The sequence below is a fragment of the Saccopteryx bilineata genome, chromosome 3 (assembly GCF_036850765.1).
Source record: "Saccopteryx bilineata isolate mSacBil1 chromosome 3, mSacBil1_pri_phased_curated, whole genome shotgun sequence".
NCBI lineage: Eukaryota > Metazoa > Chordata > Mammalia > Chiroptera > Emballonuridae > Saccopteryx > Saccopteryx bilineata.
Genome location: NC_089492.1, coordinates 236,435,204 through 236,463,038, shown reverse-complemented (window position 1 = coordinate 236,463,038; position 27,835 = coordinate 236,435,204). Strand labels below are relative to the sequence as shown.

At 46.7% G+C, this 27,835-nt stretch overlaps 1 protein-coding gene and 1 non-coding gene across 4 annotated transcripts in view; both read left to right on the top strand.

The window, feature by feature from the left end:
- Positions 1–11,096: 11,096 nt before the first annotated feature.
- Positions 11,097–27,835, top strand: part of AK4 (adenylate kinase 4) — a 96,640-nt gene continuing 79,901 nt past the window's right edge. Inside the window, exons 1-2 of one of the 3 annotated variants that reach the window (XM_066268984.1) lie at positions 11,097–11,168; positions 11,728–12,002. In XM_066268984.1, coding sequence (XP_066125081.1) covers positions 11,858–12,002 — 145 coding nt within the window. In that variant the 5' untranslated portion in view covers positions 11,097–11,168; positions 11,728–11,857. Of the gene's footprint in view, positions 11,256–11,727; positions 12,003–27,835 lie in introns of those variants that run through there. The other 2 variants (XM_066268983.1, XM_066268981.1) reach the window with 2 other exon arrangements.
- On the top strand, positions 20,516–20,591 carry TRNAG-ACC (transfer RNA glycine (anticodon ACC)). Its single transcript has one exon. It is a non-coding gene; the product is annotated as a tRNA-Gly (tRNA).

The window sequence follows — 27,835 nt, the reverse complement described above, 5'->3', positions numbered from 1 at the left end:
GCCACTGCCTGGTCAGGCGGGGTTTAACTTTTGAAGTGGGATCAGTATCATATCTATGAACTGTGGTTGGGGTAATCACATCATTAAAAAATGCTGTTGAGGCCCTGGCCGGTTGGCTCAGTGGTAGAGCGTCAGCCTGGCATGCAGGAGTCCCAGGTTTGATTCTTGGCCAGGGCACACAGGAGAAGTGCCCACCTGCTTCTCCACCCTCCCCCTCTCCTTCCTCTCTGTCTCTCTCTTCCCCTCCCACAGCCAAGGCTCCATTGGAGCAAAGTTGGCCCGGGTGCTGGGGATGGCTATGTGGCCTCTGCCTCAGGTGCTAGAATGGCTCTGGTTGCAACAGAGCAACAGCCCAGATGGGCAGAGCATCGCCCCCTGGTGGGCATGCTGGGTGGATCCCGGTCGGGCGCATGAGGAAGTCTGTCTGACTGCCTCCCAATTTCCAATTTCAGAAAAATACAAAAAAAAATGCTGTTGAATTTTATTACATTATATTTCAAAGGTATATTTTGAGGTACAATAGAGTATGTGACATGCATCCCTGATGATACAAGAGATAATTTGATATAGTGTTAGAGATGATTCTAGATGGTACATGGATCTGGCTTTAGGTAATATTAAACTGAATATTTAAAAAGTATGTGTAAAGCCAGTAGCCACTGCCACCATCACAGCCTGCTGGCCCAATGCAGGTTCGCTTTGGATTCAGACAGATGGTAATGAAACAATGGAGCCAAGAACTGGTGGGCCATTAGCTTTAATCCTCGCTTGCACCCAGCGGGCAAAAAATATACACAGTGGGAAAACACTTCCTTTCCATTCAGGGCTCCCAAAGCCACTGACTTATTCGAGTTTCCTAGAATTAAAGGTTTCTACCTCACCAACCTTATTCACCTCTGTTTCCTATCTCCTTCTCTCTGCACAAACTCTGCACTAACTGGCTTCTCCTTCAGCACTCCACCATTTTGGCTGCTTCTCCTCTCCTCCACGTGGTCTTTCTCTGCTTTCCTCTTTAATGCTAATCTCAGGAACCAAAGGAGCAAGTTCCTGGTTTGCCACACTTTATAGCAGCGGTTCTCAACCTGTGGGTAGCGACCCCGGCGGGGGTCCAACGACCAAAACACAGAGGTCGCCTAAAGCCATCGAAAAATATACATATTTATTATACAATACATTTTTTTTTTCTTTTTCATTTTTCTGAAGCTGGAAACAGGGAGAGACAGTCAGACAGACTCCCGCATGCGCCCGACCGGGATCCACCCGGCACGCCCACCAGGGGCGAAGCTCTGCCCACCAGGGGGCGATGCTCTGCCCATCCTGGGCGTCGCCATTTGCGACCAAAGCCACTCTAGCGCCTGAGGCAGAGGCCACAGAGCCATCCCCAGCTCCAGGGCCATCTTTGCTCCAATGGAGCCTTGGCTGCAGGAGGGGAAGAGAGAGACAGAGAGGAAAGCGCGGCGGAGGGGTGGAGAAGCAAATGGGCGCTTCTCCTGTGTGCCCTGGCCGGGAATCGAACCTGGGTCCTCCACACGCTAGGCCGATGCTCTACCGCTGAGCCAACCGGCCAGGGCCTACAATACATTTTTAAATAAAATATGTATTTCCGCTGCTTTATAGTGTAGAAATCGAACCCTTTAATCCAATATACAAACAAGGAAGTCTCTGATACAAAGTCATTTATCAGAGGCATAATGGAATTCCTCATGAGAGTGCACCACCCCACATTATGCAATCAGCAAGGGTGTGGGGAAAAGCTTAGTTTTAAAACTAAGCCTTAGGTTATAATAACTTTGCCAGCTTACAGTCTGTCTCCCACACCAAAAGCGAGCAAACATGTATCTCATATTTGCAAACTTATTTGACCCACAGTATGCCTTGTCAACCTGACCAGGTAGGTGGTTGTACAGTGGATAGAGCGTCAACCTGGGATGTTGAGGACCCAGATTCAAAACCTCAAGGTTGCCGGCTTGAGCGCAGGTTTATCTAGTTTGAGCATAGCTCACCAGTTTGAACCCAAGGTCAATGGCTCAAGCAAGGGGTCACTCAGTTTGCTGTAGCCCCCCGGTCAAGACACATATGAGAAAGCAATCAATAAACAACTAAAGTACTGCAACAAAGAATTGATGTTTCTCATCTCTATCCCTTCCAGTCTATCTGTCCCTCTGTAAAGCCAGAAGCCAGGGCCAGAGCCACCATCAGAGCAGCCTTCCGGCCCATGCAGGTTCGCATTGGATTTGGACAGTCGGTAAAGAAACCATGGAGCCAAAAACTGGTGGGCCATAGTCTTTAATCTAGCTTGCACCCGGCGGGCAAGTAAAAATACACACTGGTCTCCAAAACCCAGTCACATTCAGTGCTCACAAAGCTACTGATTTATCCGAGTTTCCTAGAATCAAAGGTTTCTAGCTCAACAGCCTTATTCTCCTCAGTTCCCCATTTCCTTCCTTATCCCAGATACAAACTCTACACAAACTGGCATCTCACTCAGTACTCCGCCATCTTGGCTGCTTTTCCTGGCCTTCTCCACGTGGCCTCCTCCCGCTGCTGGCTCTATTCTCTCTGCTCTCTCATGCTAACCTCAGGAACCAAGCGGCAAGTTCCCGTTCTACCCCTATTTTATAGTGTAGCTTCACAACCTCTAATCCAATATACAAAATAGGGAAGTCTCTAATACAAAGTCACTTCTCTGAGGCATGATTGGATTGTACCACCCCTCATCAAAAAGGGTGGGAAAGGCTTAATCCCAAAACCAAGCCTCATGCTACAACAATTCTCAACACACATTAATATCACCTGGGCAATGGCCTCTTTAACAAAGTGAGCATAATACATTTTATCTGCCCAACACCCTCTCTGTTCCTGACTCTGTCTCTGCCCTTCCAAAAAACAATTAAGGTATTGTAAAGCCAGTATCCATGGCCACCATCACAGCAGCCTGGCCCATGTAGGTTTGCATTGGATTCGGACAGTCGGTAAAGAAATAATGGAGCCAAAAACTGGTGGGCCATCATCTTTAATCCTAGCTTGCACCTGGTGGGCAAGTAAAAACACACACTGGGCTCCAAAACCCACTCACATTCAGTGCTCAAAAGCTACTGACTTATCCGAGTTTCCTAGAATCCAAGGTTTCTAGCTCACCAGACTTATTCACCTCTGTTCCCCATCTCCTTCCTTCTCCCTGCACAAACTCTGCACTAATTGGCTTCTCACTCAGCACTCCGCCATCTTGGCTGCTTCTCCTGGCCTCCTCCACGTGACCTTTCTTTGCTCTCCTCTCTGCTCTCTCCTCTAATGATAATCTCAGGAACCAAGAGAGCAAGCTCTGGTTCTGCCCCCATTTTATAGTGTAGAAATCAAAACCTTTAATCCAATATACAAAATAGGGAAGTCTCTAATACAAAGTCACTTATCTGAGGCATGATGGGATTGTACCACCCCACATCAAAAAGGGTGGGAAGGCTCTGGCTGGTTGGCTCAGCGGTAGAGCGTCGGCCTAGCGTGCGGAGGACCCGGGTTCGATTCCCGGCCAGGGCACATAGGAGAAGCGCCCATTTGCTTCTCCACCCCTCCGCCGCGCTTTCCTCTCTGTCTCTCTCTTCCCCTCCCGCAGCCAAGGCTCCATTGGAGCAAAGATGGCCCGGGCGCTGGGGATGGCTCTGTGGCCTCTGCCTCAGGCGCTAGAGTGGCTCTGGTCGCAGCATGGCGACGCCCAGGATGGGCAGAGCATCGCCCCCTGGTGGGCAGAGCATCGCCCCTGGTGGGCGTGCCGGGTGGATCCCGGTCGGGCGCATGCGGGAGTCTGTCTGACTGTCTCTCCCTGTTTCCAGCTTCAGAAAAATGCAAAAAAAAAAAAAAGGGTGGGAAAGGCTTAGTCCTAAAACCAAGCTCCAAGCTACAAGGATCCTGCCTGCCCACAGCCCGCCCCAACACACATTAATATCACCTGGTCGACAACTTCCATGTGGGCAGCACCATCTTTAACAAAGTGAGCAACAGGTGTCTTTTGGGCAGATAAAATATATTATGCTCACAACAGGTGTCTTTTGGGCAGATAAAATATATTATGCTCACTTTGTTAAAGTTGGCACTGCCTACATGGAAGTTGTCGCCCAGGTGATATTAATGTGTGTTGGGGGCGGGCTGTGGGCAGGCAGGATCCTTGTAGCCTGGGGCTTGGTTTTAGGACTAAGCCTTTCCCACCCTTTTTGATGTGGGGTGGTACAATCCCATCATGCCTCAGATAAGTGACTTTGTATCAGAGACTTCCTTATTTGTATATTGGATTAAAGGTTTTGATTTCTACACTACAATGTAAGGCAGACCAGGAATTGCTCTTGGTTCCTGAGATTAGCATTAGTGAGGAGTGCAGAGGATGGCCACATGGAGGACACCAGGAGAAGCAGCCAAGATGGTGGAGTACTGAGTGAGAAGCCAGTTTTTGCAGAGTTTGTGCAGGGAGAAGGAAGGAGATGGGAAACAGAGGTGAATAAGTTTGGTGAGCTAGAAACCTTTGATTCTAGGAAACTTGGATAAGTCAATAGCTTTGTGAGCACTGAATGAGTGGGTTTTGGAGCCTAGTGTTTGTTTTTACTTGCCCACCGGGTGCAAGCTAGGATTAAAGATGATGGCCCACCAGTTCGTAGCTGTTGTTTCATTACCATCTGTTCGAATCCAATGCGAACTTGCATGGGCCAGGCGGCTGTGATGGTGTACCTGGCTACTGGCTTTATAGTGTCGCAACTATAAGTTGATGCTTCTCACCTCTCTTTTCCTGTCAATCTGTATCTATCTGTCTTACTCTCACTATAAAAAATGGTACAGCCCTGGCCAATTGGCTCAGTGGTAGAGTGTCGGCCTGGCATTTGGGAGTCCCGGGTTCGATTCCCGGCCAGGGCAAAGCGCCCATCTGCTTCTCCACCCTCCCCCTCTCCTTCCTCTCTGTCTCTCTCTTCCCCTCTTGCGGCCGAGGCTCCGTGGCCTCTGCCTCAGGCGCTAGAATGGCTCTGGTTGCAATACAGCAACGCCCCAGATGGGCAGAGCATCGCCCTGGGCATGCCGGGTGGATCCCAGTCGGGCGCATGCAGGAATCTGTCTGACTGCCTCCCCATTTTCAGCTTCAGAAAAATACAAAAAAAAAAAAAAAAAAAGAGGTACAATATTCCCTTTCTAATTTCATTTTGAGCTGTGTAATCAATGATAAACAGAAAGTCTCATTTAGATGCTATATGTCTTAAACATCTCTCTAACACTTGGTAAACAACCCCCTTACTCTTTGTCTTTTTTTTTTTTTTTTTTAATTTCTTTTCTTTTTATTTATTCATTTTAGAGAGGAGAGAGAAAGAGACAGAGAGGAGAGAGAGACAGGGGGGAGGAGCTGGAAGCATCAACTCCCATATGTGCCTTGACCAGGCAAGTCCAGGGTTTCGAACCGGCGACCTCAGCATTTCCAGGTCGATGCTTTATCCACTGCGCCACCAGAGGTCAGGCAACTCTTTGTCTTAAACAAAGATTTTTCTTTTCTTTTTCCAAGTGAGAGCAGGGGAAATAGAGAGACAGGCTTCCGCAAGACCAGCAACTTGGATCTACCCAGGAAACCCTGTCTGAGGCCAATGCTCTGCCCATCTGAGGCCATGCTCAAATCTGAGCTATTTTTAGCAACTGAGGTGAAGGCTCCACAGAGCTATCTTCAGTGCCTGGAGTGATGCACTCAAACCAATTGAGCCATGGCTGTGGGAGGGGAAGAGAGAAAGAAAGAGTAGAAATAAGGGGGGAGTGGGAAGGGGGAGAAGCAGATGGTCGCTTTTCCTGTGTGCCCTGACTGGGAATTGAACCTGGGACATCCACACACCAGGCCAATGTTCTACCACTGAGCCAACTGGCCAGGGCCTTAAATAAAGATTAAACTCAGAAACTGAATTGGTAGTCAGTCCATAGATTCCAGTTGAAATATGAACCCTATTTTGGTTTTTGTATCCATTTTAGTTTATCCTTTTATTTATAGTTAGTAAGTTATTTATAATTTCTTTTTCAAATAAATTATTTAAACAAATTGAGTGAATATAAAGAAATATGATAAGCAGATAAGAGCTACAATGAGACAAGGTTATGGCAAAATTATCAAAGTACTATGGAAATGACTGAAGTTTAACAAAGAAGACTGCTATGCTTGAAATGAGAAAATCTGGGATTGACTTTCTGCTGCACCAGCTTCTAGCTCTGTGACCTTGGGCAGGTCACTCAACCTCTTAGAGACTTAGTTTTCTCATCTGTAAAACAAGAGCAAGAACATTACTTTCTTTGCAAGCTTGTGAGAATCTGATGAAGGAATGTGTAAATGTAGACTTCATATTACCATCTAGTGAATTTGCAGAGAAGCTACATTGCTTAATGCTAAATGCGTTGGGAGGAGGAGAGAGACTCAGTAACATTAACAGAGTACTTATTACAGGCAAAGTGCCGTATATTTTTTGAAGATAGAATGATGAAAAACATCTGGCCTCTGCCCTAAGAGTTTAGTTTTTCTACAAAGGAGACAAACATGTAGATGCACATTATTTTATAGACTGATAAATTGTAAATGAGTTTAAAACCATAGGCAAAGGAAATAGGAAGGAGTGATTATATGTGTCTATGTGGTAAGAGCAGCTCACTTCCTAAGACTGGGTAACCTGCTAGGTTCTTTGTCACATTAGCTCCTTTATTCCTCACAATTTGGGAACTGAGATCAGAGAGGCTAAATAATTGTTCCGTAGTTAATAATGGTGATAATATTTATGATGAAATAAATACTTATTATATGCCCAGCACTATGGAATATCCTTTATATGCATTATCTCATCTCAGCTTCACTACCTCTTTGAGATTAGTATTATCTCCTTTTTACAGATAAGCAAACTAAGGCTTGTAGAGATCAAGAAGCTTGCAGACTTAATACATGGTGCTGTCGCAGTCTAATCCCAAGGGTGTTTGACTCCAAAATCCACTTCTTTCAGTTGAAATATTTCTAATAGCATCTGAGCTGTGGGGCCCTGAGGTGGCTATGCAACAGAAAGGCCCTTTGAATGCTTGTTTGTGAAATGCTAGGTTCCATTCCTGGCTGGGTTTCTCTAATGTGTTTACCTATGTTACAACTCCTCTTTCATTCACAATATAAACTCCTAAGCTTCTAAAACACAAAGTCCTAGGACCATGTAAGTGGACAACACTGCTCCATGATACTTAACGTGATGTCGGTAAAGACATTTCAAGAATAGGCAAAAGAACTTGGTGATAGGGCAAGGTTTTTGTAGAGGCTAGAAGCTTATGGAATTAATTCTTAATAGTTACAGAGACCTTTGGGATGTACTAAATCCAATCTTCTCATTTTGGAAATAGAAGAGTTTAGGAGCCAAACATTTCACAGCAGGCAGAGGAATCAGGAGACTACAGTCTCTCCTATCTCAATGGTCATTTCACTAGAGCAGTGTTTTGTTTTTTTTTTGTTTGTTTGTTTTGTTTGTTTTGTGACAGAGACAGAGAGAGGAACAGATAGGGACAGACAGACAGGAAGGGAGAAAGATGAGAAGCACCAATTCTTCATTGTAGCACCTTTGTTGTTCACTGATTGCTCTCTTATATGTGCCTTGACCGGGAGCTTCAGCAGACCAAGTGACCCCTTGCTCAAGCCGGCGACCTCAGGGTTTCGAACCTGGGTCCTCTGCGTCCCAGTCTGATGCTCTATCTACTGCGGCACTGCCTGGTCAGGCTAGAGCAGTGTTATTTATTTATTTATTTATTTATTTATTTACAGAGACAGAGAGAGAGAGTCAGAGAGAGGGATAGATAGGGACAGACAGACAAGAACGGAGAGAGAGGAGAAGCATCAATTATCAGTTTTTCATTGCAACACCTTAGTTGTTCATTGATTGCTTTCTCATATGTGCCTTGACCGTGGGCCTTCAGCAGACCAAGTAACCCCTTGCTCAAGCCAGCGACCTTGGGTCCAAGCTGGTGAGCTTTGCTCAAACCAGATGAGCCCGCACTCAATCTGGCGACCTCCGGGTCTCAAACCTGGGTCCTCCACATCTCAGGCTGACGCTCTATCTACTGCGCCACCGCCTGGTCAGGCAAGAGCAGTAGAGCAGTGGTTTTTAAAGATCAGCAGCAGCAACGTTACCTGGGAACTTGTTGGAAATGTCCACTTTGGACCCACAAAATCAGAAACTGGGGTGGCACTTGTTGGGCAGATAAAATATATTATGCTCACTTTGTTAAAGATGGCGTTGCCCAGGTGAAATTAATGTGTGTTGGGGGCAGGCAGGATCATTGTAGCCTGGGGCTTGGTTTTGGGATTAAGCCTTTCCCACCCTTTTTGATGTGGGGCAGTACAATCCAATCATGCCTCAGAGAAGTGACTTTGTAGTAGAGACTTCCTTATTTTGTATATTGGATTAAAGGTTATGGATCTACACTATAATATGGGGGCAGAACAGGAGCTTGCTCTCTTGGTTCCTGGGATGATTAGCATGAGAAAGCAGAGGGAGCAGAGCAGAGAGCAGCCGGAAAGAGGCCATGTGGCCAGGAGAAGCAGCCAAGATGGCGGAGTGCTGAGTGAGATGCCAGTTTGTGTAGTTTGTGTAGAGAGAAGAAAGGAGATGGGGAACTGAGGAGAATAAGGCTGGTGAGCTAGAAACCTTTGATTCTAGGAAACTTGGATAAGTCAGTGGCTTTGTGAGCACTGAATGTGAGTGGGTTTTGGAGCCCAGTGTGTATTTTTACTTGCCCGCCGGGTGCAAGCTAGGATTAAAGAAAATGGCCTATCAGTTTTTGGCTCCATTGTTTCTTTACCGACTGTCCGAATCCAATGCAAACCTGCATGGGCCAGGAGGCTGCTGTGATGGCGGCTGTGGCTCCTGGCTTTACAGCACTCAACAATCTGTTTTAACAAGCCCACAGAGTGATTCTGAGTCATGCTCAGGTTTGAGAACCAGCACATATCTGCTTTATGTTATGCTGCACGTGACAGGGAAAAAGGTAAGATTTACCTTCCCTCCCCAATTCCCGCTGCACAGCTCAGGTATTTTAAAGAGGGGGATGAGCCTATGGAACTTATGCTGCTGCCCTGACATTGGTGGCTCATGCTTGCTCCTAGGTAGCCAGACACGAGGCGCTGCCTGGCTGTCTGTGTGTGGAGTGGGGTGTGGAGTGTCAGGGAGTGGGGAGGACAAGGGCTGCCATGGGTGAGTGTTGGGCGGCTAAAATGTATTATGCTCATTTCGTTAAAGATGGCGCTGCCCACATGGAGGCCGTTGCCCGGGTGATATTAATGTGTGTCTCTGTGGGCTGTGGGCAGGCAGGATCCTTGTAGCCTGGGGCTTGGTTTTAGGATTAAGCCTTTCCCACCGTTTTGATGTGGGGTGGTACAATCCCATCATGCCCCAGATAAGTGACTTTGTATTAGAAACTTCCCTATTTTGTATATTGGATTAAAGGTCATGAATCTACACTATAAAATGGGGGCAGAACGGGAGCTTGCTCTCTTGGTTCCTGAGATTATCATTAGAGGAGAGAGCAGAGAGGAGAGCAGAGAAAGGCCATGTGGAGGAGGCCAGGAGAAACAGCCAAGATGGCGGAGTGCTGAGTGAGAAGCCAGTTTTGCAGAGTTTGTGCAGGGAGAAGGAATGAGATGGGGAACAGAGGTGAATAAGTCTGGTGAGCTAGAAACCTTGGATTCTAGGAAACTCGGATAAATCAGTAGCTTTTGAGCGCTGAATGTGAGTGGGTTTTGGAGCCCAGTGTGTGTTTTTACTTGCCCTCCGGGTGCAAGCTAGAATTAAAGATAATGGCCCATCAGTTTTGGCTCCGCTGTTTCTTTACCGACTGTCCGAATCCAATGCGAACCTGCATGGGCCAGGTGGCTGTGATAGTGGCCCTGGCTACTGGCTTTACAGTGAGGAAATAATACTGTGCCAGGCTCTTCTCTCCACCCCTAGCTTCCGAACACAGACAGAACAGTCAGGAATCTAGAGGAGGCTCTTCTCCACACTGTCCCTCCTCATCTGGGAGACATGATTGGTGGCACTCAGCACGTTGCCATGGATTTTCCAAAGGCAGGAAGCCTGTGGAAGGAGGGCAGAGAAGGGGAGCTGGTGGAATGCAAAAGTATATGCCCCCCCCCCAAAAAAAGAAGTATATGGAAGTCCTGTGTTCCTCTGTTGGATTGGATTTTTTCCCTTTATCCTGAGGGAACAATAATTAATATGAGGTGGGTAAAAATGATTTACACTTTAGCAATGTCTCTGGCAGCTGTGAGGACGGACTGACTGAAGCCAGAGACTTATGGGCTGGCCATTATCACACTAATCAGTGGGAAATGAAGGCTATGTGGGGTGGGAATTGATTTAAGATTACATGAACTTGGAGATGCAAGGGGGGAGGGGAAGGAGTTAGCATTCATTTAGATTTGATGAGTTGTAAATGCAGTGTCAACAGCTGGTCGCTGAAGTCCTGGAATCCTGTAAGATCCTGGGCGCATGCATGTTAGGAATCATCCTCTCCTTTCTTCTGCCCCAAGGAGCCTGGGCTTCGGAGTCAGGTAGATGAGGATTCAAAATGCCCGCTAGAATGTGGCTTCCACGAAGGTAGGATTTCTCTGGTTCACAGCTATATGTCAAGCGCCTGTGTCTGGCACACAGTAGACACTCAATAAACTTTTGTTGAATGAATGAATAAATGAATGAAATGAATCGCCGTACTCTAAGCCTCCTTTCCTCACCTGTGAATACCCTACCAGGAATGGTCATTCCGTAAGGAAACCACCTAGCCCCCAACTTGATGCACAGCAGGCGCTCAAGAAGTTGAGTTTTTCTTTCCCCTTAACAGTAGGTCGGGTCCTTAGGAGACCACCAAAAAGGGTTGTCTGTCCCTTGTGTCTTCTCCACCTCTACTGGCCTCCGCAGCACCTGCTGGGTCTTTGGGAGTACGTGGGCGGGGGAAGGCGGGGAGGCAGGGTCGTGGACAGGGGAGCAGACGCGCGGGCCAGCATCTCGCGCGGAGCTGGTCTCCTCGGCTTACGTAAGGCACAGAGTCCCGCGCGGCGACGACGGGGACCCGGAGTGGGGGCGGGCGGAGGCGGCTCCGCCCAACGGGATCTGGGCTGGAAGCCTGTCGGAGCGCCGCGTCCAGCCGAGGTGTGTTTATGTGACTGCTTTGGGTGGAGAGGCGCTGGACTCCGGCTTCTCCCGGCGGGGGAGCGCATCCGTCAACCCTCGGCGGAGGTGGGCGGTGGGCGGTCCGCACGGGCGGTGTTGTCCGCTGCGATTCCGGGGGGTTGTGACAGCCCGCCGGGAGGGGCCCAGACGAGGATTAAACGTTGCCCACGTGGGAGGACCTGGGCAGGGGCTCCGGCCTCAGGCCGCCCGGTGCGTGGGGCGACGGGGTGGGGTGCACTTGGAGTCATCGCAGACCTGCTTCCCCTCTGTGTGGGACTGGCGTGGGGATGCTGGGCCACCCGGACCCTTCCTCGGGCATGGCGTGGGGAGCGAGATGGAGGGATTGAGGCGGGACTGGTCGGGCCGACCTCTGAGCCCCGAAGGCTGACCGGGTCTGGGAGGCGCGGGACTTCTCCAGGCTCTCGGCGTGGGGGCGAGGAGGGCGGGGAGGTGTAGCGTGGCGCCTCACTCCGCCTTCGAGCCGCCCCGCCGGGGCTGAGGGGAGGGGCTGTCTTAAAAGTCTCTCCTTCCCCTGCAGGGGCGGCTGGCAAGTCCCTACGCGAGCGGAGGGTGTCAGAAACAGGGGCAGAAGAAACAAAGTTTCTGGGGCTTTTCCGAGGCCACTGCCCGGGGTAGCCCGTGTGGCTGCTCCACTCCTTGCGAAGGCAATGGCTTCCAAACTCCTGCGGGCGGTCATCCTCGGGCCGCCCGGCTCTGGCAAGGGCACCGTGTGCCAGAGGATCGCCCAGAACTTTGGCCTCCAGCATCTCTCCAGCGGCCACTTCTTGCGGGAGAACATCAAAGCCAACACGGGTGAGGGGGGTACAAAGGCTAGGGCGGGGGTGAAGCGCAGCGGGATCCGGCTAGGCCGGGCAGAAGAATGGCCGGAGGGGAGCCGGGTCGCCTCTGCCCCCGGGCACCCTTCCCCCGCCCGCATGTGGTCGTGTGCAGGCTCCTACGTGCCGGGGCGCATGCAGCCGGTGGCCCGCGGCGGTGCGGCTGCCCGCGGAGAAGGCCAAGGCTAGCTGGGGAGGAGGATGGGAAATGCACGCGGCTCTTCTCTCCGCCCAGGCTCCTCCTGCCTTGGGGAAAAGCCGGTAACCACCCAGCCCAGGGAGCGAGAAGCAGCCAGCTGACACTGCCGAGCCCCCTCTCGCTCTTCATCCTTGAGGCAAAGCCTCCCCCGCCCCCCCGCACCGCTGGTCGATCTCCGCTCCCCTCCTCTAGTCTAGGCCCCTCAGGTCCCCCAGGCCGTGTGCCGCCCACCTGTGGGAGTCCGCGGGTCTGCGCGCTGGGGAACCTGTGGCGCCGCGGAGCTGGGAGCCTCGCGCTGTTCCAGACCCTCTGTGTCGCCTCGGGCCTCTGAGCAGAGACCTGGTTGGCTCTGAAAGGCCTGTCTGTTCTCTGTTGTCTTCTAAGGTGAATTCTCACCATGAACTCTCCCTCTCCCCAAGCCGGGGCCTAGCCATTAGGAGACTAGTAAGAAACTCAACCTGATAAATTACATATTGAATCCAGTTTCTATAGAACTGTCTTTTTGAGAATACGTTCCTTGGCATGCATGATGAATTTGAAGGTATAGATCGCCTGATCTCTTAGGCTTTCAGAACTGGCCCGTCTCCCTTTCCTTCCATCCCACGTTCACACCAGTTCATTAAAAGGCAAGAGGTAGCTGTTGTACTGCTTCGAGATAAGTAATCCTCCTGGGATGCGGATGCTTATAATTAGCAACTCATTTATGAAACCTTATTATTGCAAACGGGGTACTTGACAATCGCTTCTGTTCTCTGTGCTGTCCAAGGTGGTTGTTATCCAGGGATCTTCATACAGGAGCACACATTAGTTTGGAGAGGTCAGTGGAGGACTGTGTTGGAAAACGAGCTCCAAAAGTCAGGAATTAAGTTTCTTAAGGGTGAATGACCGGGCGCTGGCGCAGTGGATAGCGCGTCAGACTGGAATGTAGAGGACCTAAGATCGAAACCAAGGTTGCTGGCTTGAGAGAGGGCTCATCTGGTTTGAGCGCAGGGCTCACCAGCTTGAGCGTGGGATCATAGATATGACCCCATGGTCTCTGGCTAAGCCCAAAGGTCGTTGGCTAAACAAATAAGGAGCCACAACGAAGAACATCTCTCTCCCTTTCTGTCTGTCTGTTCCTATCTGTCCCTCTCTCTGTCGCGCGCGCGCGCGCGCGCGCGCACACACACACACACACACAAAGTATCTTAAAGGCAAGAGTTTTATTATCTCTTAAACGGGTAGTAAACATAAGTGTTTATTTTGATTTTTGATAATACTCGCTCCCCGTCCCCCACGTTCATCTTTGAAAGAAAGAAGAGTTCTCTGTACCAGGTTATACCTTGAATTTTCTCTGGGGGGGTTATTGTTCCTTCCTTAGGTATATTTTAATTTTTTAACACCGCATTCAGATGCATTGTATTCTTTCAGTGTTTTGGGATGTTTCTTTGTGTTATTGGAGAAAGCAGTGTGAAAGGGAAGGTGAGCTCAACCTAAAGGTTTTGTGCTGAGGTAGGGCTTGTCCCTGGTAGAGAGATGGAGGCATAGTGAGGGGAGGAAATGATAGAGTGGGATTGAGCCCATTCCTTAGCATGCTCTATATTTGGCTTTGAGACTTGTTTCCTTCTGGCATAAATGGCTTTACACGATCCATATTGGGGCTGGATTAGTGGTCCTTTACATTTTTAAAGAGAATGTCATGGGGAGTAGCATATTTCTGCTCTCTCTTGGAGGTTTTGAAAATTTTCCACTTGCTCTTTTCCCAGATTCTCTCTCTCTCTTTTCATTTTAACTTCCCTTTGTTCTCAATTTTAGTTTTCATTCTTCATTCCTAACCCTCTAGCCCCCAGTGTTTCTCCCTGGAGTAAGAAATGACTATAAAATGTTTAGATTCCTTTTTTCTTTTTCCTGTTGGCAATCAAGCAGTTTTGCATGAACCCCGTTTAGAGAAGAAGAAAAATAAAGGATAAAAAATGTTTTTAGAATGGCTTGTTTTTCTAGTGGACTTGGAGGGTGTTCTCGGATTATTTTTCTCTGTCAGGAGGTCTGAGAGTCTTACAGGCTCACTGCCTAGTAAATAAAACATTCCACAATATTTCTTTTTCTGTTACCTGCTATTTGCGTTTAGCTAGTTTCCCGGCAGAGAAAGAAGCACAACCCCTGTATATGGCCCCTCTTTATAGCTGAAGGTTTGAAGGAGATTATGAAACAACACAACAAAACCCCAGAAAAGAAAACCTTGGTAGGAATTTGAATTGGAAAGTAGCTCAGGCCATCTGCTCCAGCTTTGATTAGGGCTACTTTTGTCCACATGGTTTTCTTGCAGCCTCTGCCTGGTAAAAAGCTTCTCTTCCAGGGAAGGGTTTACTCACTGCTTTTGGGAAATCTGCCTTCCTTCACCTGCCCTGGCAGAATTTGTCTCTTTCTCTGCACACAGCTTGTTCATTTGGTTGCTGCTGTCATGTACAGTTGGAACAAAGTGCAGCAAATTGTCTTGATTCATCCAATAGATATTTACCAGTACCTGCTATGTGTAAAACAGCGCCGTTGGTGCTGGGGGCTATAGCAATTTTTTTTTTTTTTGCTACAGCAATATTTAAGATGATCTTATGCCCTTTGTCTACTTTTACCATGTTTCAGTCCCCACTGAAAGACTTAGAGGAGAGGGATTTGGCAAAGGAAATAATGCATAAAAGGAGTTCAACAAGATAATGTTGAAGGCATAGGTCAGGAATTCTATCTACATCTTCCCCAGAAGGAGTCAGACAGCCTTCAGTGAGCAAATCCATTCTGTTTAATAGGTCAGATTTATGGTAAAAGGTTTTTGGGAGGAATAATGTTCTTCAATCCTTTGTTTAAAAATTTTTTTTACTGAGTAAATTTCGAACATCTAATTAGCTTTATTAAATATTTATGAATGGGACAAAATCCCATCTAGCAACTAGAGGGGCACTCAGAGGGGTTTACAAAATGGAAGATTTTTGTAGGAAGAAGGTTGGGCAAGGGAACCATTAACAAGAGAAAAAGATTACTTTTCGGCCTTGGACATCATCTTTTTTAAGAAGTTGAGGATTGGGGACACTGGGAAGTGTTTTTGTCATGCACATTTAATCTCTGTTATAGTCCTTTATTTGTCTTTACTTTAAAAGAGAATGATTTTTAAAAAATTTATTTTCAAATTAAAGTTGACATACAATGTTATATTAGTTTCGGGTGTAAAACATAGTGATTAGACATGTCTATACCTTATGAACTGATCACTCCAGTAAGTCTAGTACTACCTAACACCCTACACAGTTATTACAGTATTATTGACTATATCTGTACTGTACTTTCCATCTCCTTGACTATTTTTTAAAATATAATTTAAACTTTTTTAGAGAGAGAGTGAGCGAAAGAGAGACAAGAAGACGGAGAAGGAGGAAGAGAGAGAAGCATCAACTCCTCATTATTGTTTCACTTTAGTTGTACATTGATTGCTTCTCATATGTGCATTGTCTGGGGATAGAAAATGTGACTGCTGAAGCAGAGCCAATGACCCCTTGCTCAAGCTGACGACCTTTGCCTAAAGCCAGCCACTTTTGGGCTCAAGCCGGTGAGCCTGTGTAGGTCAAATAAGTTTGCAAATATGATGTGTTGGTCAAGTAAGTTTGTAAATATAATATATATGTTTACTCACTTATAGTTTGTATTGGGTGTGGGGGACAGGCTGTAAGCAGGCAGGGTGGTTATAGCCTTAGGCTTAGTTTTAAGACTAAGCTTTTCCCCACACCCTTGACTGATTGCATGATGTGGGGTGGTGCACTCTCACGAAGAATCTAATTATGCCTCAGATAAGTGACTTTTTATCAGAGACTTCCTTGTTTATATATTGGATTAAAGGTTTTGATTTCTACACTATAAAGTGGGGCAGACCAGGATCTTGCGCTCTTGGTTCCTGAGATTAGCATTAGAGAGGAGAGCAGAGAAAGGCCATGTGGAGGTGGCCAGGAGAAACAGCCAAGATGGAGGAATGCTGAAGGAGAAGCCAGTTAGTGCAGAGTTTGTGCAGAGAGAAGGAGATGGGGAACAGAGGTGAATAAGTCTGATGAGCTAGGAACCTTTGATTCTAGGAAACTTGGATAAGTCAGTAGCTTTGTGAGCGCTGAATGAGTGGGTTTTGGAGCCCAGTGTGTGCTTTTACTTGCTCCTTGGTGCAAGCTAGGATTAAAGCTAATGGCCCACTAGTTCTTGGCTCTGTTGTTTCATTACCATCTTTTCGAATCTAATGCGAACCTGCATGGGCCAGGCGGCTGCGATGGTGGCCGTGGCTACTGGCTTTACATGATGTATATGTTTGCTCACTTATAGTTTGCATTGGGTGTGGGAGACAGGCTATAAGCAGGCAGAGTCCTTATAGCTTAAGGCTTAGTTTTAAGACTAAGCCTTTCCCGCCCTTTTAATACTAAGATCTTCTCAACACTAAGCTTTTCCCCACACTCTTGACTGTTGCATGATGTGGGGTGGTGCTCTCTTATGAGGAATCCCATTTATGCCTCAGATAAGTGACTTTGTATCAGAGACTTCCTTATTTGTATACTGGCTTAACAGCTTTGATTTCTACATATAAAAGGGGGCAAACCTGGGGCTTGCTCTCTCTCAGTTCCTGAAATTAGCATTGCATAGGAGAGGCAGTCAAGATGGCGGAGTGCTGAAGGAGAAGCCAGTTTGTGCAGAGAGAAGGAGATGGGGAACAGAGGTGAATAAGGCTGGTGAGGTAGAAACCTTTGATTCTAGGAATACTTGGATGAGTCAGTGGCTTTGGGAGCCCTGAATGGAAAGAGAAGTGTTTTCCCACTGTGTGTATTTCTTGCCTGCCGGGTGCAAGCTAGGATTAAAGGTAATAGCCCACCAGTTCTTGGCTCCGGTGTTTCATTACCATCTGTCCGAATCAAATGTGAACCTGCATGGGCCAGGAGCTGGCTTTACAACCTGTATTCAAGCTGGTGGACTTGCACTCAAGACAGAGACCTCGAGTTTTGAATCCACGACCTCATGTTTCTGGGTTGACACTTTATCCACTGTGCTACCACCAATCAGGCTCTGTGACAATTTTTATAGCTGAAATAATTGCCTTTTATTTCTCTAGGGGACGTAGAGGGCCCATGTGACAGATTACCTCATTGGTGTTGAGCAGAAAAGTCCAGACTGGTTTATTAAGAGTATGTTTTATGCCCGAAGCACAGAGGTTGCCCGTTCGATCCCTGAACAGATCGATGTTCCTATTATCTCTCTCTCTTTTTCTTTCTCTCCCTTCCTCTTTCTCGCTAAAATTGATTAAAAAAAAATAAACATAAGTAAGAATAATTATGTTTTATGGAGAAGTTGAAAATATAGTTAGACCAGGTATTAAATTTAGATGTGGTATCATAGGCGTTGAGCATCAGTGATGCCATTTTGGGTCTGTGATTTTCTCTTTAATACCTTCAAAATACTACTGGCTGGTCTAATAATCAAATTGACATGAGGCAAATTAGCAGGAGAAAAACATAAGTTTAATAACAGGTATGTTTACCTCCTATATACATGGAGAAGACCCAGGAAAACTGAGTAACTCAAGACAAAAGATGTTGAAGGTAAAGGATCAGTTATGGGAGGTTACACAATAAAGAAGGATAAAATTGTTATGCAAATCTGTACATTTCTTCTCCATTGACAGTGAAGGCAGGCCTGGTTAAGTGAGGGAAACATCCTCACAAATGGAGATTTATTTTACAAATGTAAATCTTTACAATGGATAATTTCTACTTGTTTTTCAGAGCTTCTCCCTTTTCTGCTGTCTTTTAAAATTAACCAGTCTAAACAATCACTATCTCAAAGAGGCATTGTAAAGCCAGAAGCCACGGCCACTATCACAGCCGCCTGGCCCATGCAGGTTCGCACTGGATTCTGACAGTCGGCAAAGAAACAGCAGAGCCAAAAGCTGGTGGGCCATCATCTTTAATTCTAGCTTGCACCCGGTGGGCAAGTAAAAACACACACTGGGCTCCAAAACCCACTCACATTCAGTGCTCACAAAGCTACTGACTTATCCAAGTTTCCTAGAATCAAAGGTTTCTAGCTCACCAGACTTATTCACCTCTGTTCCCCATCTCCTTCCTTCACTCTGCACAAACTGGCCTCTCACTCAACACTCTGCCATCTTGGCTGCTTCTCCTGGCCTCCTCCACGTGGTCTCTTTCCCCTCTCCTCTCTGCTCTCTCCTCTGATGATAATCTCAGGAACCGAGAGAGCAAGCTCCTGTTCTGCCCCCATTTTATAGTGTAGATTCATAACCTTTAATCCAATATATGAAATAGGGAAGTTTCTAATACAAAGTCACTTATCTGGGGCATGATGGGATTGTACCACCCCACATCAAAAAGGGTGGGAAAGGGCCCTGGCCGGCTGGCTCAGTGATAGAGCGTCAGCCTGGCGTGCAGAAGTCCTGGGTTCGATTCCCGGCCAGGGCACACAGGAGAAGCGCCCATCTGCTTCTCCACCCCTCCCCCTCTCCTTCCTCTCTATCTCTCTCTTCCCCTCCCGCAGCCGAGGCTCCACTGGAGCAAAGATGGCCCGGGCGCTGGGGATGGCTCCTTGGCCTCTGCCCCAGGTGCCAGAGTGGCTCTGGTCGCAACAGAGCACGACCTGGAGGGGCAGAGCGTCGCCCCCTGGTGGGCGTGCCAGGTGGATCCCGGTCGGGCCCATGCGGGAGTCTGTCTGACTGTCTCTCCCCATTTCCGGCTTCAGAAAAATATAGAAAAAAAAAAAGAAGGGTGGGAAAGGCTTAATCCTAAAACCAAACCCCAGGCTACAAGGATCCTGCCTGCCCACAGCCCACAGAGACACACATTAATATCACCTGGGCAACGGCCTCCATGTGGGCAGCGCCATCTTTAACAAAGTGAGCGTAATACATTTTATCCGCCCAACAGGCATATTTTGGGGTGGAAGACTACTCCCCACAGTCCCATCTTTGAAACTTCAAGTAAGAAGCTTCACATTCCAGAAGGAATGTCGATAGATTGTTCCATATCTTATTAAACTAGCTTATTTTAGACTAGCTAAGTTTATTTAAGCAGTTGTATCTCATTTCAGAATGTAGTCTTGAAGATGGACTCCTAACATTAGGCCTAGATTGAGCAAGCAATCAGGTAATTAATAAGAGGCAGCTCTATGGAAACAAAAGAAAAACCAAGGTCAAAGATTGGTGCAAATTATAGATCAGTTTCTGAGCCTGATTGGTCGTGGTGCACTGGATAGAGTGTTGACCTGGGACACCGAGGTCCCAGGTTCAAAACCCCAAGCTTGCTAGTTTGAACACAGGTTAGCTGGCTTGAGGATGGGATCATAGACATGATCCCATGGTCGCTGCCTTGAAGCCCAAAGTTGCTGGCTTGAGCCAAAGGTCGCTGGCTTGAGGAAGAGTTCACTGACACCGCTGGAGCCCTCCGCAAGCCCCTCGCCCCCCGCAAAAGGCACATATGAAAAGCAATCAATGAACAACTAAAGTGACGCAACTAAGAGTTGATGCTCCTCATCTTTCTACCTATCTGTCTCTGTCTCTGTCTCTTGCTCGCTAAAAATAAACAAGTATTTCTGAGCCAAGGGAACAGCCATTTAAGAAGATTGCTAGATGGCAGTCAGAAAGCTTTTGCAGGTTGAAGTGTCTTTGTCATCAGGTGTTCATGCAAATGTTTTTAGTGGCTTATGTCAGGCCTGGAGATCGTCTAAATATAAGCTATGAACTATTGCTGCAATTTTGACAGTTTCTCTTAAGTTTATATCAGATTATCTAGTTGCAGTTTGCAAGGCTAGAGGAAAAAGGGCAGATTTAATTCTCATTGGTTCCAAGTTAAAGGATGGAAAAAAATTTGAAACGTTAGTTTGGAGAATTTAGCCAAATTCTGAGGAAACTAGTAATTTGGGATCCCATCCAGTTTACAGATAGGAACAAAACCTCAAAAGACAATCAACAGTACTAGAATCTTATGTTTAAAAAGTATATTACTGAAACAAATATTTCCCTCTAAAATCACCCTCATTTTTACCAAAGATAGCCAAATTAAGTCTAGTTTCAATAGATTTGGCCTAATTATATGTGTAAGTTCAACAAAATTATTAACCATGTAGACTCTTAAATCTGCTTTGCAAGAAATTTCTAAATTGAATAATTAATTTTAATAGCCTCTCGAGGCCAGAAACACCAAGCTAAGGACTTGCTATTATACTTCACTTACAGACGTGTTTTCCAACTGCTGGTCCTTGATATTGTATTAAGATTATAGAATCTGGCCCTGGCCGGTTGGCTCAGCGGTAGAGCGTCGGCCTACCGTGCGGAGGACCCGGGTTCGATTCCCGGCCAGGGCACATAGGAGAAGCGCCCATTTGCTTCTCCACCCCTCCGCCGCGCCTTCCTCTCTGTCTCTCTCTTCCCCTCCTGCAGCCAAGGCTCCATTGGAGCAAAGATGGCCCGGGCGCTGGGGATGGCTCTGTGGCCTCTGCCCCAGGCGCTAGAGTGGCTCTGGTCACAACATGGCGACACCCAGGAGGGTCGCAACATGGCGACGTCCAGGATGGGCAGAGCGTCGCCCCCTGGTGGGCGTGCCGGGTGGATCCCGGTCGGGCGCATGCGGGAGTCTGTCTGACTGTCTCTCCCTGTTTCCAGCTTCAGAAAAATGCAAAAAAAAAAAAAAAAAAAAGATTATAGAATCTGCCCTGGCCGGTTGGCTCAGCGGTAGAGCGTCGGCCTAGCGTGCGGAGGACCCGGATTCGATTCCCGGCCAGGGCACACAGGAGAAGCGCCCATTTGCTTCTCCACCCCTCCGCCACGCTTTCTTCTCTGTCTCTCTCTTCCTCTCCCGCAGCCAAGGCTCCATTGGAGCAAAACATGGCCCGGGCGCTGGGGATGGCTCTGTGGCCTCTGCCTCAGGCGCTAGAGTGGCTCTGGTCGCAACATTGCAACGCCCGGATGGGCAGAGCATCGCCCCCTGGTGGGCAGAGCGTCGCCCCTGGTGGGCGTGCCGGGTGGATCCCGGTCGGGCGCATGCTGGAGTCTGTCTGACTGTCTCTCCCTGTTTCCAGCTTCAGAAAAATGCAAAAATAAAATAAAATTAAAAAAAAAAAAAAAGATTATAGAATCTGGCCCTGGCCGGTTGGCTCAGTGGTGGAGCGTCGGCCTGGCGTGTGGGGGACCCGGGTTCGATTCCCGGCCAGGGCACATAGGAGAGGCGCCCATTTGCTTTTCCACCCCCCTCCCCTCCTTCCTCTCTGTCTCTCTCTTCCCCACCCGCAGCCAGGGCTCCATTGGAGCAGAGATGGCCCGGGCGCTAGAGTGGCTCTGGTCACAGCAGAGCTACGCCCTGGAGGGGCAGAGCATTGCCCCCTGGTGGGCATGCCGGGTGGATCCCAGTCGGGCGCATGCAGGAGTCTGTGACTGTCTCTCCCCGTTTCCAGCTTCAGAAAAATACAAAAAAATAAAAATAAAAATAAAAATAAAAAAAGATTATAGAATCTATAATCATTAGGTCTATAATCTTCCTACAACATTAGGGTGGTTAACTCTTTTGATCTGCAGACCTACAATATCTTTTTAGATTTGGATGTAGTCCTCTCTCTTTGTGATCCCCAAAATATCTTGAGGATTCTGTGCCTGCCAGGAAGTGACCTTTACTTACTTACCTTGTAGACTGCTAGGAATCCTGTAAGCAAGGTATCAGGCTGGTATTGATTGATTTTAGAGAGACAGAGAGAGGAAAGGAAGAAGGGGAGGGGAGCATTCACATGTTGTTCCACATAGTTGTGTATCCATTGATTGCTTTCCTTATATGCCCTGACTGGGGATCAAACCCACAACCTTGTTGTTTCCAGACCATGCTAACCAACGGAGCTAACTGGCCAGGGCATCAAGAGGCTTTTTATTGGCTCCCAAGGTCAATCTTAGTTGTATAAAGCTGTCTGGTCATGTCAGAGTGTATGCATATCTCAAACATGACATTCCAATCAAAGCTTTTGGTGATAAAACCAATGTTTCCAATCATGTCCTGGTTACAAGGAAAACAGGTTTTTATTGAACTTATGCAAACAGTTATATTGTCATGAAAATGAGAATACTCAGAGTTTCCAAAGACTGGAGGGATCAGGTAATGAGAAAAAGATAAATGTTTTAATTCTGTTCACAAATGGATATAAGTCATAGTAGTTTATTTTTTTTAATTTTTATTTATTCATTTTTAGAGAGGAGAGAGAGAGGGCGAGAGAGAGACAGAGAGAGAGGGAGGAGAGAGAGACAGAGAGAGAGAAGGAAGGAGCTGGAAGCATCAACTCCCATATGTGCCTTGACCAGGCAAGCCCAGGGTTTCGAACCGGCGACCTCAGCATTTCCAGGTCGACGCTTTATCCACTGCGCCACCACAGGTCCAAGTCATAGTAGTTTAAAAGAAACAACTTTCTTTATATTTGGAAGACAAAAGGTTTTAAAAATCTGTAATATTTCAAATAAAAAGTAATAAAAATTATCATCTTCCTTCTCAGTATATTCATTCCCATGTAGTTAAGACTTAGTCTACTTGAATCGTTTTTCCATTGGTTCTTTTGACCTTGACTGATGATTGAGGATGATAAAGAAATTTCAGGGCCCTGGCCGGTTGTCTCAGTGGTAGAGCGTCGGCCTGGCGTGCAGGAGTCCCGGATTCGATTCCCGGCCAGGGCACACGAGAGAGGCGCCCATCTGCTTCTCCACCCCTCCCCCTCTCCTTCCTCTCTGTCTCTCTCTTCCCCTTCCGCAGCCCAGGCTCCACTGGAGCAAGGTTTGCCTGGGCGCTGAGGATGGCTCCATGGCCTCTGCCTCGTGCGCTGGAATGGCTCTGATTGCGGCAGAGTGACGCCCCAAGATGGGTGAAGCATCGCCCCCTGGTGGGCGTGCCTGGTGGATCCCGGTCGGGCGCATGCAGGAGTCTGTCTCCCTGTTTCCAGCTTCAGAAAAGTGAAAAAAAAAATTTTTTTTCAGAAAGTTTACAAGTCCTTCATCACCACTCACATTATAATTTGCCCAGTGCAGTGAGTGCCTCCAAGTCTAGAAACTGGAAGGTATACCCCAAATGGGAAACATTTTTTTTTTTTTTGTATTTTTCTGAAGCTGGAAACAGGGAGAGACAGTCAGACAGACTCCTGCAAGCACCCGACCGGGATCCACCCAGCACGCCCACCAGGGGCGAAGCTCTGCCCACCAGGGGGCGATGCTCTGCCCCTCCGGGGCTTCGCTCTGCCGTGACCAGAGCCACTCTAGAGCCTGGGGCAGAGGCCAAGGAGCCATCCCCAGCACTCGGGCCATCTTTGCTCCAATGGAGCCTTGGCTGTGGGAGGGGAAGAGAGGGACAGAGAGGAAGGAGAGGGGGAGGGGTGGAGAAGCAAATGGGCGCCTCTCCTTATGTGCCCTGGCCGGGAATCGAACCCGGGTCCCCCGCACGCCAGGCCGATGCTCTACCGCTGAGCCAACCAGCCAGGGCCGGGAAACATTTTCTAACAGTTTCTTTGCCACTATAACATCATCAGTCTTGCAGCACAGGGAAGCTTTAACTCAGGGGTCCCCAAACTACGGCCCCCTGAGGCCATTTATCTGGCCCCCGCCGCACTTCTGGAAGGGCACCTCTTTCATTGGTGGTCAGTGAGAGGAGCATAGTTCCCATTGAAATATTGGTCAGTTTGTTGATTTAAATTTACTTGTTCTTTATTTTAAATATTGTATTTGTTCCCGTTTTGTTTTTTTACTTTAAAATAAGATATGTGCAGTGTGCATAGGAATTTGTTCATAGTTTTTTTTATAGTCCGGCTCTCCAACGGTCTGAGGGACAGTGAACTGGCCCCCTGTGTAAAAAGTTTGGGGACCCCTGCTTTAACTCATCTGGAAAACATACACACAACATATTGATAACCCATACTAAGTGGCAGTTGAATGAAGTGCAGTCCCATGTTGGACAAGGAATGCAAAAGGCTGAAAAATGGGGTTTTCCTGGGAGCCTAGAATAACCAAGAGGCTACCTTGGGTTTCCCACAGTCCTGACTATTCATTTAATTTACAGACTTTTTTTTTTTTTAATTTACAGACTTTTTTTTACCCATACCATATACCCTAGCAGTTTATCATCACTTATTTGACCTTGGTTCCCATGTAATTCAACATACTGAATAAGGATAATTAATTTAATATTTCCCTCTTATAAGGAGAGAGATGTCCTTGGAAATGACTCAAGGGCCCTTTTAAGAAATCTCAATTTTTAGTTTAGGAAAAGGACTCTTTTTAAAAATTAGAATTTTGGGAAATTGTCAAATAATATCAAAAAGTTTTAAAACACTTGACTAAATAAAGATCATCGGTCATAATAATACAATACTTAATTATTTAATTAAAGGGACAATAAAGGATTTCAAAGACATACAGGTTACATAATGGTTAGCAAAATGTAACTTACTATTGAGAAGAATTAGTTTTCTTAAGTATTTAATAATGTGATTAAGACAATATAAAACAAAATTAATTTGATAAAACGGAATATTTGCTTTCTTGAAAGATTACTTGAAAAGGAAAACATTTTACAGTCTCTTATATGGAAGAGATTGACAATGTAAGAAAAGTTTTTTTAGTAGATAAAATAAAATTAATTTTTAGCTTAACCTTAGTAACCATTGATATTTCTTCCTTTTATTTATTTTTTTTTTTTTCCTCTTTTTTTTTTCTGAAGCTGGAAACAGGGAGAGACAGTCAGACAGACTCCCGCATGCGCCCAACTGGGATCCACCCGGCACGCCCACCATGGGGCGATGCTCTGCCCATCCTGGGCGTCGCCATGTTGCGACCAGAGCCACTCTAGCGCCTGAGGCAGAGGCCACAGAGCCATCCCCAGCGCCCAGGCCATCTTTACTCCAATGGAGCCTTGGCTGCGGGAGGGGAAGAGAGAGACAGAGAGGAAAGCGCAGCGGAGGGGTGGAGAAGCAAATGGGCGCTTCTCCTGTGTGCCCTGGCCGGGAATCGAACCCGGGTCCTCCGCACGCTAGGCCGACGCTCTACCGCTGAGCCAACCGGCCAGGGCTTCTTCCTTTTATTTTTAAGTGAGAGAAAGTGACAGGGACATACAGACAGAAAGGGAAAGTGAGAAGCATCAATTCTTTGTTATGGCACTTTAGTTGTTCATTGATTGCTTTCTCATATGTACCTGGATGCGGGGGATGGGAGAGGGGTCCAGCTGAACCAGTGACCTCTTGCTCAAGCTAGTACCTTGGGGTTTAAGCCAGTGACCTTTGGGCTCAAGCCAGAGACCATGGGGTCATGTCTATGATCCCCTGCTCAAGCTAGTGACTCTGTGCTCAAGCTGGATGAGTTGGCACTCAAGCCAGCGACCTCAGGGTTCAAACAGTGGTGTGATTCAAATAACTTAACAACCAGTTCTCTGCCCTAATGACTGTTCTAAGTGTAAAAAAAATGATATATTAAAAAGGTAGTTTATTATTTCATGCATTTAATACTTAAATAAGAATAAGATATATAAAACTAGATTATGTTACAAGAAAGCTTTAAAATATTAATGAAAAAGTATTAAATAATATATAACAAAAAGTAATAAAACTGTTAAGATATTTCCATATTGCTTTTTGATTGACGTCCTCATTTGCATTTTTTTTCACTTATGGGCAGAATGAACATTACTGTGGGTGCATAGAATACACCTGTTGTACAAAGGAATGTTAAAAAAGAGTAAGGAATGGCCTGACCTGTGGTGGCGCAGTGGGATAAAGCATTGACCTGGAAGTGCTGAGGTCGCCGGTTCAAAACCCTGAGCTTGCCTGGTCAAGGCACATATGGGAGTTGATGCTTCCAGCTCCTCCCTCCCTTCTCTCTCTCTGTCTCTTCCTCTCCTCTCTAAAATGAATAAATAAACAACAACAAAAAAAAGAGTAAGGAATGTAAATCTGTGATTTCCACATTGGGCAGCTGCCCAGGTGCTCACCTTAGAGAGAACCCTGATTACAAGTGCCATTTTAACAACCGGTTCTCCGAACTCAACATAAAATTAGGTATCAGTGCAAACCGGCTGCATACCACCACTGGTTTTGAACCTGGGTTCTCTGAGTCCCAGGCCAATGCTCTATGCAGTGCACCACCACCTGGTGAGGCTACCATTGGTATTAAAGCTTAATTTTTCTTTTTTTAGATGAGAGGAGGGAGGTAGTGAGACCAACTCCTGCATGGGCCTCAGGATCCACCTGGCAACCATCCTCTGGGGCCCAATCTAGTAGTGAACTATTTTTAGCACCTGAGGCTGACTCTCTTCAACTAAGCCAGTGGTTCTCAAAGTGCGTGCCAGGGTGCACTGGTGCACCCTAGAAGATTTTCAGGTGCGCCCTATGGTATTCCAGAGAAATATGTGCCTGTTGGGCACCAAAAAACCAACAGGGTTTTTGGAGTTTAGATCTTTGAGGGACAGAGGTGTGGGGAATTGGCTGTAAGCTGACAGTCTGCCCAACCCCCCACCTCACTTGCCTGATTAGGTTACAAAAGGCTGTTAAGCTGTGGTGCTGGATTGTTTACACTACCCCCCATGTTCTCCAGAAAGACTGGAGGCAAGTTTCTTCTATCCTTTGGTGTAAAGTTAAGATGATATGTATGGTGGGGGTTTTCTGCACTCAACACAATTAGGAGTAAAAAGAGAGGAATTCTTCAATGTATTAACGAGGAAATGAGAGTTTGCCTTTCAAATATATGCCCAAACATTGAAGAAATCGCTAGGACACATCAGGCTCATGTTTCTCATAAACACAAGAATGAAAAAACTTAACATATTTGCTCCGAGACCTGCTGAATTTACTAAATCTTACTAAGAATGTATCTATATATATAAAAAGATAACTTTTTTGTAATTTTTTTTGTTTTTTAACCCCAAATTCTAAAAAGCATAACTCAAAAAATGTAACATAAAAATGTTTTTTTAATGTCAGAATAAATTTAATTTTGTCATATTTATTTCATTTAATTACCATAAAAGCATGCTTGGACTTTATATTTTTTTCTTTAATCTTTGACTTAATTATTATAACATATTTCTCAGAAATCTGTATATAGTGCACCTACAATTATTTGTAGGATTTTAAATGCGCCCCAGCTTCAAAAAGTTTGAGAACACTGAACTGAGCTCTTCAGCTCCTGGGGCCACACCCTAACCAATGAAGCCACTGGCTGCTGGAAGGGGAGAGGGAAAGAAGGGGGAGAGGGAGGGAGGGAGGAACAGATGGTTGACTCTTCTGTGTGCCCTGACCAGCAATCAAACCTGGGATGTTCATACGCCAGGCTGACGCTCTATCCACTGAGCCATTGGCCGGGGCCAAAGCTTAATTTTTAAAATGAAAACCCTTGTAACAGCAATTCAATTGTGGTCAGTTTAATTAAACAAGGTAAAAATTTTCTCTTTCTCTTCTTTTTTTTAAATTTTTATTTTATTTATTCATTTTAGAGAGGAGAGAGAGAGACAGAGAGAGAGAGAGAGAGACAGGGGGGAGGAGCAGGAAGCATCAACTCCCATATGTGCCTTGACCAGGCAAGCCCAAGGTTTCGAACCGGCGAC